Below are 17,348 nucleotides of genomic sequence, written 5' to 3' on the forward strand. Positions count from 1 at the left end.
GACAATCAATGTCAGCTCTGCCCAAACTCCTGCTCTGTGAGCATCATGCAATGGCTGTTTTACACCACTGAGTTTGGGATAGTAGTATCTGGGATAAGAGGGGCGGAGGGCGGAGGAGGAAGGCACTGGAGTGACATAAGGAAGAGGAGGCGTCATCGAAAGGAACGATGCCAGGGCTCGAACCAGGTTAGAGCGGTAGATGGGGGGGATGAGAAGGAATACTTACGGGATGAGTTTTGGAGATAAAGCCAAGAGAACTCGCGATCATCAAGGGATAGGGAGAAAGGGGGATGACGAGGGCTACACCACCGCACGAGTTGTAGCCCAGGAAGGCAGCCCAGAGCCCCTTTCCCTCCCCTCCCCGTCCAGGCGACTACATCTCCCAGCATCGCTCGCTCAGGCCGCGGGAAGGGGAAAAAAAAGTTTGGGCCAAGCATTCCCGGAATGCGCTTCCTGGTGGCGCGGGGCTGGCGGGGCGGGAGGGGCGACGGGCGGGGCGGGCGAGGGGCGGTGCAGCCGGGCAGGGGGCGCGCACTCGGCCGGGCTAGGGCGCCAGCATGGCCGAGCCGCTGCTCAGGAAAACCTTCTCCCGCCTGCGGGGCCGGGAGAAACTTCCCCGGAAAAAGTCCGACGCGAAGGAGCGCGGTAAGCGAGGAGCGCAGCGGAGGAGGGGGCGCCGAGCCCCGCCCAGCCTGGGAGGGGGTCCCGGAGCCCCAAGGAGAGACGGCTGGGAGGACAGAGGGAGTCCCTCGGAGCCCCGTACGAGTTGGGTTGGGTTGCCAGGGACGGACAGGGGTCCTGGAAGGAAGGGGCTGGGGGATAGAGGGGCGCGGACCGTTATGTGCGCCTGGCCCGGGATGCCAGCGCTGCGGGCTCCTTGGGAGGCCCCGGAGGGGGCCTCGCCTCTGACAGGAAGTGGGGCCGAGACTCTGCGCCTGGAGAGCGGAGGGAGGAGGAGCTGGGAGACCGGGACACTGGGGCCCAGTCAGGCCAGGCAGGGGGCACCCTGAGCCCTGGAGACCAGGATAGGCGAAGCGGGGTGCACTTCTGCAGGGGGGAGAGACCTGGCACACCAATCATAGTAGGCACCCCGCATTCCCCTCCCATCTATTAACCAGTGACTGCAGCTGCATACGCCTTAAGCAGCCCCAGGAAACTGCCCCCTTGATACGCGTGAGGAAACTGAGGCACAGAGCAGTTGTGTAATTTGCCCAGGGCTAGTAAAGTGACTTAAACAGCTCTTTAGACTGGGCTCCTAATGGAGACCCGGATTGCGTCCTGGAGGGTGAAAATCCGAGGTGACCAGAGGAGGTAATCTGCAGGCAAACAAGGCTAGAGTTTAAAGTAATGGGCGCTGCCCGGGGTAGGAAGTCCCCAGAAGGAAGGAATTAAGGGACGGATGCCAGATGACTCCTGGATCTAACCTCCCCACCCCGTCCCCGCCTCCGCCCCAGCCCTTCCCAAAGATTCCCAGAGTAAAGCAATGGGACTGGGTGCCCACGCACAAACACACACAGGAAACAGCCTGGGGTGTCAGAGGAGAGGACAGAGCAAAGGGGAGGCACCAAGGCATAGACCATGGGGTTCTGGTCTGGACGGAAAGATGGCCCACTCCAGATTGGGGGCAGAGTTTGGAAGACAGGCGGGTGGGGGGGGCAAGGAAGACAGGGGAGAGAGCTGGTAACATGCTGCAGGAAGGGAGAACCATGCGCTCACTGTCAAGCCTGCTCCTGTCTTCTGAGCAAGCAAGCCAGCGTCCTGTCCACCCTGCTCTGTGTGCTTGACCATGACACAAAGACATAGGAAGCACTCCCTACACCAAGTTCCCTGAAGCCCCCCTGGAGAGGGCATCAAATCTCCCCATGTCACAGGACAACACTGAGGCTTAGAGATGGGAAGCAACTTGTTCCAGTGACAAGGAACAGGAGCAGGACCACTTGCTGGGGTTAATAAGAGCAGTGGGGAATCAGAGCCAGGAACATAGGGTCCCTGCCTGGAGAAACCCCAGTGGCCCCCTAAGGCTGGAGGCAGAGAGACATTAGGGACTAAGATGGGGTGGACTGTAAGCTGGCAACCAATCCCATTCCAAAGAAATGCCTCAGCCCTTGCTGGAGGAAGAGCCTGAGTGGGGACTACTGGGGAAGTGGGGTACTGTGTCTCACTCTCTTGCTCTCTGCCAGGCCGCCCAGCCCAGCGCCCAGAGCCCAGCACTACAGAGCCAGAGCCCCATGCCCCTGAAAGAGCCCAGGCTGGAGCAGATGGGCCCCCCAGCCCTGAGGCATCTCGCAGTCCTGCACGGGGGGCCTACCTGCAGAGCCTGGAGCCCAGCAGCCGAAGATGGGTGCTGAGTGGGGCCAAGCAACCAGAGGAAGCCACTTTGGGGCCTGGGGCACCTGGCAGCGGGGAGCCCGCCAGCGAGATCTGGTACAACCCCATCCCTGAAGAGGACCCCAGACCCCTGGCACCTGAGCCCCCAGAGCCACAGCCAGGTTTGGCTGAGCCAGAGGGCCCAGCCCTGCAAGGTGAGCACAAGCCTCACCCACCCCCCCAGCCCCCCACAGAGTCTTCCAAGATGACCACAGGCTTCAGCCTCATCCCAAGTCCAGGTTTCTGAACACTGAAGTATGCTGTCTCCACAGGTGTGGCCCCTGCCAGCCCCCCAACCAAAGCCTCACGCACCAAGTCCCCGGGCCCTGCCAGGCGCCTCTCCATGAAAATGAAGAAGCTGCCGGAGCTACGGCGCCGCCTGAGCCTGCGGGGCACCCGGGCTGGCCGTGACCGTGAGAGGGCCGCCCCTGAGGGCTCGGTCATCAGCCGTTACCACCTGGACAGCAGCGTGGGTACCTCTGGGAGGGCTGCCATGGCCGGGAGCTCAAGGAGCCCTCGGGCTGGGTACCTCAGTGATGGTGACTCACCAGAACGCCCAGCGTGTCCCCCACCACCCACTGCCTTCCAGCCCTACGAGGTGGGCCCATCAGCCCGGGCACCTCCCGCCGCACTGTGGGGCCGCCTCAGCCTGCATCTCTATGGGCTGGGGGGGCTGCGGCCAGCACCTGGGGCTACCCCAAGAGACCTCTGCTGCCTGCTACAGGTGGATGGGGTGGCGCGGGCCCGGACGGGGCCGCTGCGTGGGGGGCCAGACTTCCTGCAACTGGACCACACCTTCCACCTGGAACTTGAGGCTGCCCGGCTACTGCGGACCCTGGTGCTGGCATGGGATCCCGGCGTGCGTCGGCACCGGCCTTGTGCCCAGGGCATCGTGCTGCTGCCCATGGTTTTCCGAGGTAGGATGCATGGCTATGGGCGGAGGTGCAGTAGGGCACAGAGCTCAGCCCTTTCCCCAGAGCACCCAGGGCTCCAAGCCCAGGGTAGGGGTTTGGCCTGGAGTAAAAGGCCAGGGCACAGGAACCTGTGAGGGTAGAACCCATTCAAGTTCCCTTGTGTCTTCAGGGTGCCAGGCCCAGCAGCTGGCTGTGCGCCTAGAGCCTCAGGGACTGTTGTATGCCAAGCTGACCCTGTCAGAACAGCAGGAAGCACCGGATACAGCTGAACCCCGCGTCTTCGGGCTGCCCCTGCCACTGCTAGTGGAGCGGGAACAGCCCCCAGGCCAGGTGCCCCTCATCATCCAGAAGTGTGTTGGGCAGATCGAGCGCCGAGGGCTGAGGGTGAGCCCCTCACCCCACCCCAGCTGGACCCCAGGCCTCAGACCCACCTCCCAAGACACTCCATGTACAGTGGCCAGGCCTTTCCTCCCAGCTCCAGTCCCAGCCTAGACAACAGCAGAAGGCACCACTAGACCATAGCCCCTAACCCAGAACCCATGGGTCATCTACCCATTTAGTGACACAGGATCCCATCCCTTCTGGAGCTCAGAATCTGTTGAGGGAAAAGACATGATTCCAATAATAACTCACAAATGTAAAACCGTGGCTGGGACAAGAGTGAGGAAGCTGAGAGAGCTTAAAGCAGGACTTCATCTACTGGTTGTGGTAGTCAGGGAAGGCCTCCTGGAGGAAGTGACAAGTGAGCTGAGAAGTCAGGACCAGTGATCCAAGCAGAGGGTTTATAGGGCCAGGTTGTCCAGACAGCTGACAGGTATCAGGAGCAGGAAGGCAGCTGGTGAGGCTACAGCTAGTACCCGACATCTCAGCCCACTGCCACCATCACCCATACCTCTAGCTCTCAACCCACTGGGCCCTGATCAGTTTGTGGCCCCAGCAAGAAGACATCCCCTCTCTGCTCCCACACCCAGGTAGTGGGGCTTTATCGCCTGTGCGGCTCTGCAGCCGTGAAGAAAGAGCTTCGGGATGCCTTTGAACGAGACAGTGCAGCTGTGTGCCTCTCTGAGGACCTGTACCCCGATATCAATGTGATCACTGGTCAGCATGCCCAATCCCTCCCTACCTGCTCCCCATTCAACCCTCACCTCAAGGCAGTCCCTACGGTCCTTCTGGGACCTCGCCTCTTCTATCTGGCCTTGTTTTCACCTTCCTGCACCTGTCCTCCTCCTCTCGCCCCCTCTCAGCCCCAGCTGATACCTCCAGCCTCAGAAGCCAGGGGTGCCCTGACCAGAACGGGCCCTGTGTCCGCAGGCATCCTCAAGGATTATCTTCGGGAGTTGCCCACCCCACTCATCACCCAGCCCCTCTATCAAGTGGTGCTGGAGGCTATGGCCCAAGGGATCCCAAGCAGGGCTCCCCCCAGCGCTGAGGGTACCCGTGGACTCCTCAGCTGCCTACCGGATGTGGAGAGGGTGAGTTGGGCCTGGTGGGAGTGGGTGGAACAGGGAGTGGACTGACATTAGTAGAACATTTCATCCATGCCTGAATGGGCAATGGCCATGGTCTTGTGGCACCATCAATCTTAGAAAGTAGGTGCTATCAGTATACCCATTTCATAGATGTGGAAACCAAGGCCCAAAGCAGTAGAGTGAGTTACCCAAGGTAGCACAGCCAGGATATATCAAAAACACAGAGTGAATGCAGGTTTGTCAACCTACCACAAGGGCGGTTTCTGGCTATGGGATCCTGAACAAATCCTGACGCTCTCTGTGCTTCAATACCCTCATCTATATAATGAAATACCAGCCCTGCCTAACACAGGAATAGATTGAAGTCCAAGATTTGCCATTCCAAACCTGTTACCTTTGGTCCCCTCTTCAGGAAAATGTGATCATGATACTAATACCTAACGATTAAGTCTTAGCTTGGCCATCTCCAAGCTAGGAGGAGACCTTGAACCTCAGCTTCCCCATTCTGAGTTGCCTTAGTCTCCCTCAGGTGTGACAAGGGGCTGGCTTTGCCCCCCGCATGCCCTCCCAACCCTCTTTTCTCAGGCCACTCTGACGCTTCTCCTGGACCACCTGCGCCTGGTCTCTTCATTCCATGCCCACAACCGCATGACCGCGCAGAACTTGGCTGTATGCTTCGGTCCCGTGCTGCTGCCAGCGCGCCAGGCCCCCGCCAGGCCCCGCATCCGCAGCTCTGGCTCGGGACTTGCCAACGCAGTGGATTTCAAGCGCCACATCGAGGTGCTGCATTACCTACTGCAGGCCTGGCCAGGTGAGTCCTTTCGCCCGCGTTGCCAATCGCCAATCCGGGGCCGGCCGCCGCGGCGATGCTTCCCCGGGAGGCCAATTAGTCTCGAATTTCAAGCAAGCCACGCCCCCTTATTAGAGTAAATCGGTACCTGGTTGCCTCAGCAACCAGTTCAGATCCAACCAATCCATGTTTGATGCGGTCAGAGGCCCTGCCTCTCGACATGCCGATCAAAACCGGCTCAGCCAATGAAATCGTCATCCGGGCGAAGGCCACCTGAGCAGCCAGAGGCCTGATCGTCGCCGCTGCGTGTGACGTCACCCTCCCTCTCCTGCAGATCCCCACAGGTCCCCAGAAGCTCCGGAGCTCGCCCCGTACCTGCGGCCCAAACGACAGCCTTCGCTGCACTTGCCGCTGGCAGGCCCGGAAGTGGTAACTCGGCCCCGCGGCCGAGGAGGTCCTGAGAGCCCTCCGAGCAACCGCTATGCCGGGGACTGGAGCGTCTGTGGGCGGGACTTTCTGTCCAGGCCGGACTACGACCATGTAACAGGAAGCGACAGCGACGACGAGGATGAGGAAGCCGCCGAGCCGAGGGGCGCTGCTGACTTCGAGGATGATTTCGAGGCGCCTTTCAACCCACACCTAAACCTCAAAGACTTTGACGCCCTCATTCTGGACCTAGAGAGAGAGCTCTCCAAACAGATCAACGTGTGCCTCTGAGCCCGGCCAGGCGGGACCCCAGTTAAGGCCTGGGCTCTTGGTTGCTATGCTGGTGCCCTCATGACTGGCATAGCTTCTTGTGGGTGAGTTGCCTGGCGAGCAGCCACTCATTTCTTGTTTCCAGTGCTAAGTATTTGGGCACTGGTTCCCAAGGCCAGTGACTAGGTATTTTGGGGACCAACTCTTGTGGCCATTTTTTTCTGAGTACCATGGGCTTCTCCCGCTTGCTGGGCTGGCCTCTCTTGCCTCTCCTTGGCGAGGACACACCAGTTACTGTGTGCATCAGCCCGGATTGGTGACACACCCGTCAGTCCTCTTACTGCTGCCTACCAAATCAGTATTAGCTTTGATAAGCAGTGCACTCCACTTTTCCCTCAGAGGGTCCTAGGACTATCAGGAGGTGCTGTTTGGGGCAGCCTCTATCCTGTGCTCCAGCTGAATGGGGCAGCCTCAGGCTTATAGAAAAACAGCTGGTTTCTCCACCTTCTTTTCCAGGGAAAATCCCACAATTGCCTCAAACCAGCTAACAGATATTGCAGTCTGGCCCCTTCCCCTTCCCAATTCTTCCCATCCCTGAAAAAAATGAGCACTTATAAGTCCTTCCTTTTGGAGGAGCCCCACCTGAAGTGTCAGGCTGGGGGCACTTTGGTACGGAATATATTTATTGTGTGCGTGCGTGCATCCATTTGTGTGTACAGGTGTGAATGGACATGTCTGGAGTTGGCATGTGGGGTTCTTTCAGGGACCATGGAGCAGGGAAAGGGTTCACAATGACAAGGACCCTGAACTCCCTAGTAGTAGTGCCTCAGTGAGTCCCAGAGTGCCAGTGGGAGAGTAAAGTCCCCTCTTGTCTCCCCACTCTTTCCTTCATTTCCATCTTTGTGGATAATAAATCAATATGCACAGGTTCTGGAATGAGTCCTTGAGCTTACATGGACCAGAGGTGGTTTATTCAGCATGTAAGATAAAAGAAGAGAAAGGGCACAATTGGACCCACAGAGAAAAAGGCCCAAGAGCTGTCCAGGGCTACCAGGGAGGCTCTCTGAGCTTTGACCCCTCCAGCCCCTGCCTGTCCCCAGGGAAGGTTCTAGGGTCACTGGACCTCATGGGATAGGCCCAGGGCAAGCAAGGATGAGACTCCAAACCAGCTAGACACACAGTCCAGGAGTAGGAAGGCATTCACAAGGCCCTACATGGCAATAGAGCCATCACGAAAGTCCGTCCTGCCAATGAGGATGTTAACCACGACTGGGTGACCGTCTCGGCACTGCTGCTGGGCATCACGCAGCACCTTGACCACTTGATCCTCATTCTCCCGTGAGAGAAGCAAGCCCTGGGCCCCCAGACCCATGGCTGCCTTGTGATAATCTAAAAGGGGAGGTCAAGTTGGATGGTGGCAGGGACCCAGCCCACCATACTGCCAGCCCAAGAAACACATACGGCCGGGCTGGGAATAGCTTCCCCCCTCCCCACACTGCCTAGGATCCTCACCAGTGTAGGCCAGGCCACAGGCCACATTGCTGCCCAGAGAGGGCACCTGCTCCCGAGAAATCTGAGTCCAACCAGCATCATTCCCTATTAAGGCCATCACTGGGATCTGCAGGGAGAGGATGAGGCCACGCTGTGGCATTCGGCACCATGTTTGGCCAGCCAGAGAGACATAGACAGCACCTGCTAGACAGAACCAGCTCCCTCCCCAGTCCAACCCAGCCCTGATGACACCTCCCAGAATCCCAGGCTTCCCCCTGAGGCAGCCCATCACCTTGTGTCTGACGAAGGTGTCAAATTCAATGAGGCTGTACCCAAAAGCTCCATCCCCAAATAGACACCAGACCTGAGAAGGGACAGGGGATGGTTGGGGTGGTTCAAAGCCCAAAAAGCATCAGGCCTCCTGCCTCAAGTGCCCCAACTCACCTCAGCATCAGGCCGGCACAGTTTGGCCCCAAGTGCAAATCCTGCGCCAACCCCCAGAGTTCCAAAGGCCCCTAGGAGATCCAAGAGCAGGTGGCTATGAACGGGCCTGGATGGTACAAGCTACCCCAGACACAGGCCCTTCCTTACCAGGATCAAGCCAGCACAGAGGGCCACGGGGCCGCAACAGGTAGGCAGCAGTGCCCACAAAGTCCCCGCCATCCATCACCAAAATCGAGTTGTCGGGCAGAGTTTCCTCCACCAGCTGCAGCACCCGCACGGGATTCAGGTGCTGGGCTACAGGCATCACTGCCTTCTCCCTGCAACAGAGCAGTGCAGGTCAGCAGGGCCAGCAGCAGAAGCTGTCAGGAGCCCTCCACCCACCATGTCCACTCCACCAGCCCCCACCAAAAGGACTGCTCCTTCTTCTGGTCAGCTTGCCGAAGCTCCTCTGCCCAATCTGAGGCCCATGTCTGGCCCTGAAGGCCCTCCTTCAGCTTCACCATGAAGGACCCCACATCTCCTAGGGAAGAAAGAGGGCACAAATGAAGGGAGGTAGCTTCCTCCCGCCCTTCCAGCACCAGAGGCCCAAAGACAGCAGGAAGCCAAAAGCAGCACTAGAACAGGAGGCAAGGAGGCAAGCCAGGGGTGCTCCTAGGGCAAAACAGGCAAAACGTACTGCAGGGCCTGTCGGAATCAGGTTAAGGCACCTGGGCTGAGAGGGAGGGCAAGGCCAGAGAAACAAGGTCTAAGGAACAAGAAGACCATTAGAAATCCAAGCCAACCTCGTCACCTGCCTCCCCATCACACCCCAGATCACACATATCACTAAAAACACCTCCATCTGCCTAGCATGTCTCTACAACCCAGACACAAAGTGCTTGTGGAGTGAACAAATAAATGAACTGGTGATGATATACTTTTCATCATCTCCACTCAGAAATGATCACCTGGAGGTTCAGGGAAGTGAGTTGAGTTTCTCTTCCCTATCTATTCCTGCCTCAGGCCTTGTCGTTTCCATCCTGCCCCTGTTTAACAGACTCTTTGCCACTGCCTGGTCCCCTCCAAGTCACTGACCACTAGCTACTACAATGGACATTCCCAAACATGAACGCAATGGGACCACTTCTCTGCTTGACACAAGACTTCCCTGTTACCTACACTATGAGGAAGTCAACATCCTTGGAACTATGGGCAAAGCAGAGCACAGAAAGTCCTTGAGTGGGAACCAAACAGGAGCAGAGGAGTTATGATAGGACAACAGAGGCCTCGGGGGCCAAGGAGTGAGCTCTCTGTCCTAAGAGCAGTGGGCCACATGGGAGGGTTTGCAGCCAGGGGACATGATCACATGCACATTATCCGACTTTCCCTATAGTGCACACTCAGCATTTGTTCATCCAGAAGCACCCATCAGTCTGAGCACCGAACATATAACTCTGGATGACTGGGTGCCCCCTGGGTCGGAGTCCAGGCCTTGATCAGCAACACCCAGCACAAGCCAGCTGCAGCTGAGGCCAGGAGAGGGCCCAAGATGATCATGGTGGGGTAGGCAGGGCACTGGAGGCTCACCCTGCACTGCCTCCTGAGGCTTCCAGAACATGTCCGAGTTGATCAACATCTCTTTCCGGTTACGGTTGACAATGATGATCTTGCTGCTACGACTCAGGACACGGCCATAGGACAGGCGGAAGTCACACACAATTCCTAGGGTGAGTGACAAGGGGACAGAGGACACAGGTCCAATATCCTTTGGAGTGCCGTCTGTAGCAGACTGAATGCAAAAAGTTCTCACCTCTCCCTGGACCCTTGCCAACTGCAGTGACTTTGCAGCTCTCCAGCCCTTAAATTTGGGCTGACCTCAGGATATACTTTGGCCAGCAGATTGTGTCAGGAGTGCTGGCATGTGTCCTGAGACCAGGCTTCAAGAAGCCTTGCAACTTTCATTCTCTTTCAAGCTTGCTCACCAAGCTCTACATGTTTCTCATCCTCCAAGTGAACCAGCCCAGGCCAGTCTGCAGGATGATGATTAACACGGAGGAGGAACGGAAGAGTGAGAGAATTCAGAATCCCAGCTGAAGCCATTCTAGTCCCACTAAAGCCAGCCAACTCCCAAGTATCTAAGCCAGCCCAGCCTGGGCCAGCACAGCTGCCCTCCTGCCTCCCTGACTGCTGACTCCTGAATGAGCCCTGCCAAAACCAGATCCTACCTCACCTGTTGGTGAGTTTTGAGAAATAACAAGTGCATTTTAAGCCACTGAGTTTGGGAATGGTTAGTACATAATAGCTAACGGGTACAATTACTATGTATCTGGCAAGCTTTAACATAATTTATGTGAAAATGTGTATGTTGTATGTGTACGTGCTGTGTAGTGTATGCAAATGGAAATGCTATGCAGAAAGCCCTGCAGGGCATCAGTTATCTGTGTCCTCCTTTGTACAGAGCTGGGTCTCAGCACACAACTGTAACCTGGCAAGAATTCACCTGAATTTCAAATTTAGGGTTGTTCAAAACCCTTGAAAGGGGAAGGTTTAGGCCAGGGGTAAGAGGGTGGATAACTAAGAGGATGGGGTGCCAGCGAGGACCAGACTAGGGGGTCAGGGTCACGGGGTGACAAGGGTCCTGGAGGGAGGAAAATGGAAGGGTGGGAAGGGGTCAGAGGCCCACCTGCCAGGAGGACGACATCAGCCTTCTTCAGGGCGGCGCTGCGTTCCTGCCGGATGTGGAGGGGGTGCCTGCGGCCCAGCAGCCCCCGTGCCATCCCGGCCAGAAAGCAGGGTACACCCAAGGTCTCCACAGCAGCCCTGTGGGTCCAGATAAAACAGAGGTGAGTGTGGCCAAGGCCCTCCCATCCCCGAACGGCGCCAGAGGACTAAGAACCAGGAATGTGATTGTAAAGGCAGGGCTGAGGCTTCTCACCGAAGCTTGTCGGCAGGTGTTGGGGGCAGCAGGGCCTGGCTCCCCAGCACCAGAAGGGGCCTTTTGGCCCGGCTCAAGATCTCCACACAGCGCTGAACCTGAGGCGAGAGGTGGGGCTCAAAAAGCCAACCCTGAGTTACCATCAGCCCCCAAGATCAAGGCCCCAGTACTGACTCAGGGAGAGGTCATGCTGCCAGGAAGGGGTTCTCAGCCAAGGATGAGAAGCAATTCACCTGCTGGGGGGATGCCTGGGGAATGTCCAGAGGCAGGGGCCCCTCACATTGAGGCTCCCAGGCTCCTGCAAAGAGGTTAGCCAGGTGATTATCTAAGTACCTGCGAAGAGGAGAGAAAGGGGTGGTTACCAGGATTCACTACTGGGGTTCCAGGAGCTGGAGGAGGAGAGGGGTCAGGAGGAAGCGGGACAGGCACAGGATGGTCAAGTAACAGCCCAGGGACAGATAAACCCCTGTGGCCAAGTCTCTAGTGGCCTGTTTCCCCTCAGAAGCTGCTGGTGACCACTCCAACCTGACATAGACCCTCAGAAACAAGTGGCCCTGGAGTAGAGTGCCTGGATCAGGGCCCTAGCTGCAGGGTAGGGCAGAGGTGGCTCTGCCGCTACTTAGCTGTGTGACTTCGGGCAAGGCACTTAACTTTTCTGAGTACTCTGATGTGTAAAATGTAAAAGGGAACATCCCAAGGTTCAGTGATCTAACCATTAAGGATATAAAATCAGTGGAACCTACTAACATAATTCTTTTTCTGGCTTCCCACATCCTCTTCTCTGTCTCCTTATTGAGTCACAGGGCCCCAACTTTCCCTGAGGCCCCAGGCAGAGCTCTGAAGACACACAGATAAATCCTGCTCAGCTCTCCCCTCAAGAACACCCAATGCAGCCGAAAACAGACACGTGGGAGTTGGTAGGAAGCAACTGGAACCAGAAGCTTCTATTTTTCTTTGAAGGATGAGTCGAGATTGCAGAGAATGAGAAGAGCCCAAAGAAGGAACCATGGAGACCCCAACATGGAAAGAAAAGGCAAGGGAAGAGCCAGCCTTGCAGGGGGCTGAGGAGGAAGGCCCAAGAGAGAGGAGGAGAACAAGGAGGTAAGGGGACTGGGAGGCCAACGGAGCAGAGGCTGTAATGGTCACAGAACTAAACTGCTTAAAAACTCTGCCTCCCAGACAAGGTTACAGACCACTTCTTAACTGTTAGAACCCCTAAACACCCTTCTCTATTTTTTCTGGTTTCCTAACCATATTGAAGGAAGGACGGGAGACAGCTTTCCTTACACTTGACATGACAATGGACTCAGCCCTGTTCTTATTAACCATTATGATGATGATGGTTAATTCTTTTATTTGTCAGCATTTGCACTATCTCATCTATTTTGAACAATCTCATCTATTTTTAACAGAACCTTAGTCTAGAGAGAAAAGCTGGAGATGTTCATCACAATATATGTAAGTCAAATCATTATGCTGTATACCTTAAACTTACACAGTACTGTCAATTGTATCTCAGTAAAAGTGGGAAAAGGTCTAATTATTTGCTCAAGTTAACACAGCTAATTAGCAGCAGTCCTGAGATTCATTTCATTCATTAAGATGGCACATAGATCTTTGGGTAAAGCACTGAAGGCTCCTCCAGGCTGAATCTTTGTGTGCCATTAACTACCTGGATGACTTTATCCAAGTCATTTGGTAATATCTTACCGTGTTAACTCAAAGCGTTGTTATATAAGACACTGAGTAAAACTGTTACTCTGTGAGTTGGCCCTGAAGGTGCATCTCATGCCCAGCGTGCAGGGACCCATCTGTCTTGTTCATGGATGTTCCCCCATGCCCATCCTGGAACCTGGCACATAGTAGCACTTGATAAATATATGCGGGAGGACTGGAAAAAGGAGGGGTAAGGTTGGCAAAGGGAAGGGATGAGGATGAAGGAGGAGAACACTGACACTCCCTCCTGGCCCTGTTTCAGCCAGGCCCACCTCACTAGTGACCAAAAGTGGACCCTTCTGCATATGTCCGCTAAGGCTGTGCCCCTACCTGAACCCATTTATATTCACTCAACTGAGATAGTGCCCCTCAAACTCACAGCTCTTTCAGGAAAAACTTAGGCCTTGTACCAGGCCAGCCCCATTGCCCTGCTCTCTCCAAGATCCTAGCCACTTGTGACTCTTAGCCCCAGAGTGAGCTATGCCCATGTCACAAGCCTGTGGGGACCCACTGTCCCCTTCTCCAGGCACTCATATGTGATCCATCCACATCCCTGCATCCCATAGCCACCACCCAGATCCAGAACACCATCACCTCCCATCCCAGGGACCACCACACCTCTTCCCCGGCTTCCCAACTTCCACCCAACCCCACAGTCCATTCTCCAACAGCAACCATAGGGAATGTATTAAAAATCTGAATCAAGGTATTCCACAACTCTGCTGGAGGCCCTGTAATGCTTCTCGACAGATCTCTGATTAAAAACAAAACCCCAGGCACTCCAGTGGGCCCTGCTGGCTGCTCTCTGTCTCTGCCCCTCTTTGCTCACCTGCTGCTGCAACATGGGCCACCTTGCTTTCCCAACCCACTAAGTTCATTCCTGCCTCAGGACCTTTGCATATGCCATTCCCTCCACCTGAAATGTTCTTCCATGGTTGGCTCCTCTCAAGTGATGTGCAAATCAATGAATGAGTCAAAAACGGGATAGGTACTGGCAAGAAGTTGCAAGAGAAGGCAGGGGAAGGAGGGTACAATGGGAGTGGGGCTACTTACCAGAAGACTATTTGACCCATGATATTCTTGGGTTGCGTGGTTGATACTATCTGCTTCTGGACCATGAAATAGGGGTACAGCACGTCAATGGGAAGCTCCACAAACACTGGGCCTGTGAGGGCAGGGAAGACGCTGAGCCTACTGTGCCTCCTTAGCGCCCAGACCCTAGGGCCTAACCACTGCCCAACCCAAAACCACCTACCCGGAGTGCCTGACTGAGCAGCAGCCATTGCGGCCCTCAGGGTAGGCATGATGTCCCGCACCCTCTTCACGGAAGCACAGAACTTGCAGAGTGGCCGTAACAAGGACATCTGATCAATGGCCTGGAGTGCACCCCGGTTCTGGCAGAGATGGGTCCAGAGGAGTTACCATGTGAGCCCTTCAAGCATCCTGGAGCCCCACCCCCTTCACCCCGCCTGCGTACAGGGTACCTGCAGCAAAGTACTGGCAGCACCACCCAGAAGCAGGACTGGGGACTGGGCCATCTGGGCATTCTTCACTGCTGTTACTGTGTTGGTGAGGCCAGGGCCTGCTGTCACCGCCACCACGCCCACCGTCCCTGGAACACAGGTCATCGCCCTCTGCATCCATGCCCTTCCTCCTGGCCACCCCTAAAAAAACCGTGCCCCTCCAAGACCCCTCATCCCACTCTTACCAGCAGCCCCCAGGCCTCTCTGCTCTGCCCTCACCTGTCAGACGAGCCACAGCATCGGCAGCAAACACTGCTGTGACTTCATGGCGTGTGTCCACCACACGGATGCCCAGCTTCTCACAGGCTACCAGCACTGGGGAAATGTGCCCACCGACCAGTGTAAAGAGGAACCGCACACCATGAGCCTTCAGCACAGCTGCCACGCTCTCCCCACCATGCCTGACGCTTGCCTTGTCCACCTGGGCCCACGGAGAGAGAGGAACAAGACTATCAAGGCCCTGGGCAAGGGTACCAGAGTGGGTGGGGAGAATGGCAATCCTCCTCTCCTAGAAATGAGGGAGCAGGGTCAGGGAACTGAGAAAGGCACATATCACATACAAGGCCCAGAGCAGGACACGTCATCCTACCAGATCCTCTTGTCATTACAGCTGACCCTTGAACAACATGGGCGTTAGGGGTACCAACTCCTGTGCAGTTGAAAATTCACATATAACTTTTGACCCCCTGAAAACTTAACTACTAATAGCCTGTTAACCAGAAGCCTTACCAATAATATTAACAGTCGACTAACACATATGTTGTGTTATATGTATAATATACTGTACTCTTAAAGTAAGCTAAAGATGTTATTAAGAAAAGCATAAGGAAAATACATGTACTGTATATAGTGAAAAAAATCCACGTATGAGTGGGCCCATGCTGATCAAGTGTCAACTTTATATCCTTTCATAGCTAAGGGAACCAAGACCTGCCCAAGCAAGATTCGAAGTTCCATAGCACCAACACTGTCAAGTGCCTCACTTTGTTACACTGCCTGCCTGAGGTGGTGGAACGACTAGGGAGAGAGGAGGAGAAAAGTAGATCTACAGAATCCAGAGGAGTTAAGCCAAGAGCACAAGGTAGAGGTCATCGCCTGTGACTCCAGGACTGCCTGCCCTCCAGTATCAGGATCTGGTAGCCTGAGTGCAGCTTTCAGCCTTCCAGGCTCCTTCCCATTCACTAGTCCAAGCACAGTTGACAGGCTGCCAGCCAAGTGCCTGGCATGTGAGCGGCATCCCAGCCCCAGTTTCCACACAGCTCCAAACATAGAGGCTTTTGTCTTAAATTTCTTAAGTCCTCAAGGCCAGCGACGTTGATTCTGGCTAGGAGAGGAAGGGCTGGGAAGGGATCAAAGTTGCTGCAGGCAGTAAGAGGAAATACTGAGGAAGGGATCTGATACATTTCGGAGAGAGGAGCCAAGTAGTTCATATGCAAGTCTGTGCAGTCAGGTCTTTCCCAAAGAGGTCATCTAAATCAAGCTGCCACATAACATCTCTGAGCCTGTTTCCGCTGCGGAAAATGCAGACAGAAGCAAAAGCTTCAAAAAGGTATTTTGGGTACACAAATTCCTCTAAAGCACAGAGCAACTGTCAAAAAAATATTACAGCCACATCCTCTGGTGCTTGCCTTCATAGCCCTGACCCACGGTGTTTAGGGAGCATTGTTCTGTGAAATGGGCTCGACCCCCTGGGGAAGGAGGTGGAGGTGGAGGTGGTATTGAGTGCCGTGGCAGCATAGCTGCCCTCTTACCTCTAACGAGGCAAAGTACAGGGTCTCGTATGCAGCTGGGCAATGGGGACAAGGCCCTGAACTCTCCGACCAGTCCCTGGCGCCTGGGAGCTCATTCCTGCTTTGGCTGCCCCCAACCCGACTCCCGTCTGTGCCTCCACACCTTGTGCGTCAACCGATATAAAAGCCCCAGGCGATGAGCGGCGCCCAGCACAGTTGCCACTAACGTCCCACAGACCAGGAACAGGAACGAGGGTAAGAAGCTCCCGGCAGCGGCGGCGGCGGCTGCAGGGGTCTCCATGAGGTAGCACCTAAATAAAAATAGGCAGTTCCAGTGCCTGGATGCAAAGACACTTTATCCTTAAAAAGACAAGCCCTATTCTCCCGAGTTTCGGTGTGGCCCTTTACGCGGCAAGGCTTGGACCTGGGCCATGCCCCAAACCACAATTACTGAGGGACCAGACTACTGCCCTTCGCGACGAAAGGCTCCCGCTTTTACGCCACCGACACCCAAACTAGGCGACCACAACGGCTTCAGAATACTTACTTACCTGCTTCTCAATGGATTAGCGGGAAGCCCCTACTCTTTTGCATCAGGGTCCCGAATTTCACCCCCTGTGGCGAGCCCACCCCACTACATCACCAAGAACGACGCCACGCCCTCCTCTCAAGCCAGGGCCCACCTCCGAGTGAGCGCCACAGCCCGAGACTGACCTCGACCTCAGGATGCGGACCGAGGCTAAATCACCACAGGACGTTCCTCCAACCCCTAGGGCACTTCAACCTTCATCTACAAAAAATGGCGCTGACTCCAGAGGAATTCGGCGCCCTTCATGTCACATGACCCGAGCGCGCAGCCCTGTTTTGCCCACTAGCATTAGTAGTCCGGCCCGCCGTGCGTGCGCCAAGCCGTAGCTACACTCCAGGGCTACTCCTGTAAGACCTGTCTCCACTGGCCGCCTCCTGCACAGGCCCCGCCTTCTCTCGCCTTTCATTGGCTCATAGTGCGAGCTTCATGCCCGTCTTTACAGGAGGCCACGCCCATCGGTGTCCGCCATTTGCCAAGACCCTCCCGGACCCGCCTTTTGCGGCCTTCCATAGGTCCCACAGCCCGAGCTTAGGCCGCTTTCCACGCCAACCGTGCTATACGCTGGGCGTGAATGGCCTGCCTCCTAGCCTACCGTAGCCCCGCAAAGGCAGAGGCCCCGCCCCCTCATCCGTAGGCCAGCCTCTTGCATTGGGCCCACCCTTGAAGGCTGCACACCCTTTCCGAAAGCTTGGGCTTCCTCTGCTC

General features: G+C 55.9%; 2 protein-coding genes across 4 annotated transcripts; one reads left to right on the forward strand and one right to left on the reverse strand.

Annotated features, from left to right (window-relative positions):
- Positions 1-487: 487 nt before the first annotated feature.
- Positions 488-7,165, forward strand: SYDE1 (synapse defective Rho GTPase homolog 1). Of its 2 annotated transcripts, XM_016157689.2 has the most exons (8): positions 488-645; positions 2,181-2,522; positions 2,640-3,284; positions 3,451-3,665; positions 4,253-4,379; positions 4,593-4,753; positions 5,336-5,561; positions 5,875-7,165. In XM_016157689.2, exons 1-8 carry the CDS (start codon positions 558-560, stop codon positions 6,255-6,257), a joined length of 2,187 nt encoding a protein of 728 aa, XP_016013175.2. In that variant the 5' UTR covers positions 488-557; the 3' UTR covers positions 6,258-7,165. The 2 variants fall into 2 exon arrangements, with proteins under 2 accessions (XP_016013175.2, XP_016013174.2); XM_016157688.2 differs by having other exon boundaries at positions 4,253-4,753.
- Positions 7,166-7,179: 14 nt separating this feature from the next.
- ILVBL (ilvB acetolactate synthase like) lies at positions 7,180-16,953 on the reverse strand. 2 transcript variants are annotated; one of them, XM_016157690.2, is made up of 16 exons: positions 16,769-16,951; positions 16,218-16,365; positions 14,544-14,745; positions 14,286-14,413; positions 14,057-14,195; positions 13,855-13,966; positions 11,319-11,418; positions 11,086-11,183; positions 10,834-10,970; positions 9,738-9,872; positions 8,577-8,691; positions 8,319-8,488; positions 8,172-8,242; positions 8,020-8,091; positions 7,749-7,854; positions 7,180-7,625 (listed from the first exon to the last, which is right to left on the reverse strand). In XM_016157690.2, the coding sequence occupies exons 2-16, from the start codon at positions 16,353-16,355 to the stop codon at positions 7,447-7,449; spliced, it is 1,902 nt and encodes a 633-aa protein (XP_016013176.1). In that variant the 5' UTR covers positions 16,356-16,365; positions 16,769-16,951; the 3' UTR covers positions 7,180-7,446. The 2 variants fall into 2 exon arrangements, with proteins under 2 accessions (XP_016013176.1, XP_036089766.1); XM_036233873.1 differs by lacking the exon at positions 9,738-9,872 and having other exon boundaries at positions 16,769-16,953.
- Positions 16,954-17,348: the final 395 nt, after the last annotated feature.

This window comes from Rousettus aegyptiacus, unplaced genomic scaffold (genome assembly GCF_014176215.1).
Source record: "Rousettus aegyptiacus isolate mRouAeg1 unplaced genomic scaffold, mRouAeg1.p scaffold_m13_p_16, whole genome shotgun sequence".
NCBI classification, from domain to species: Eukaryota; Metazoa; Chordata; class Mammalia; order Chiroptera; family Pteropodidae; genus Rousettus; species Rousettus aegyptiacus.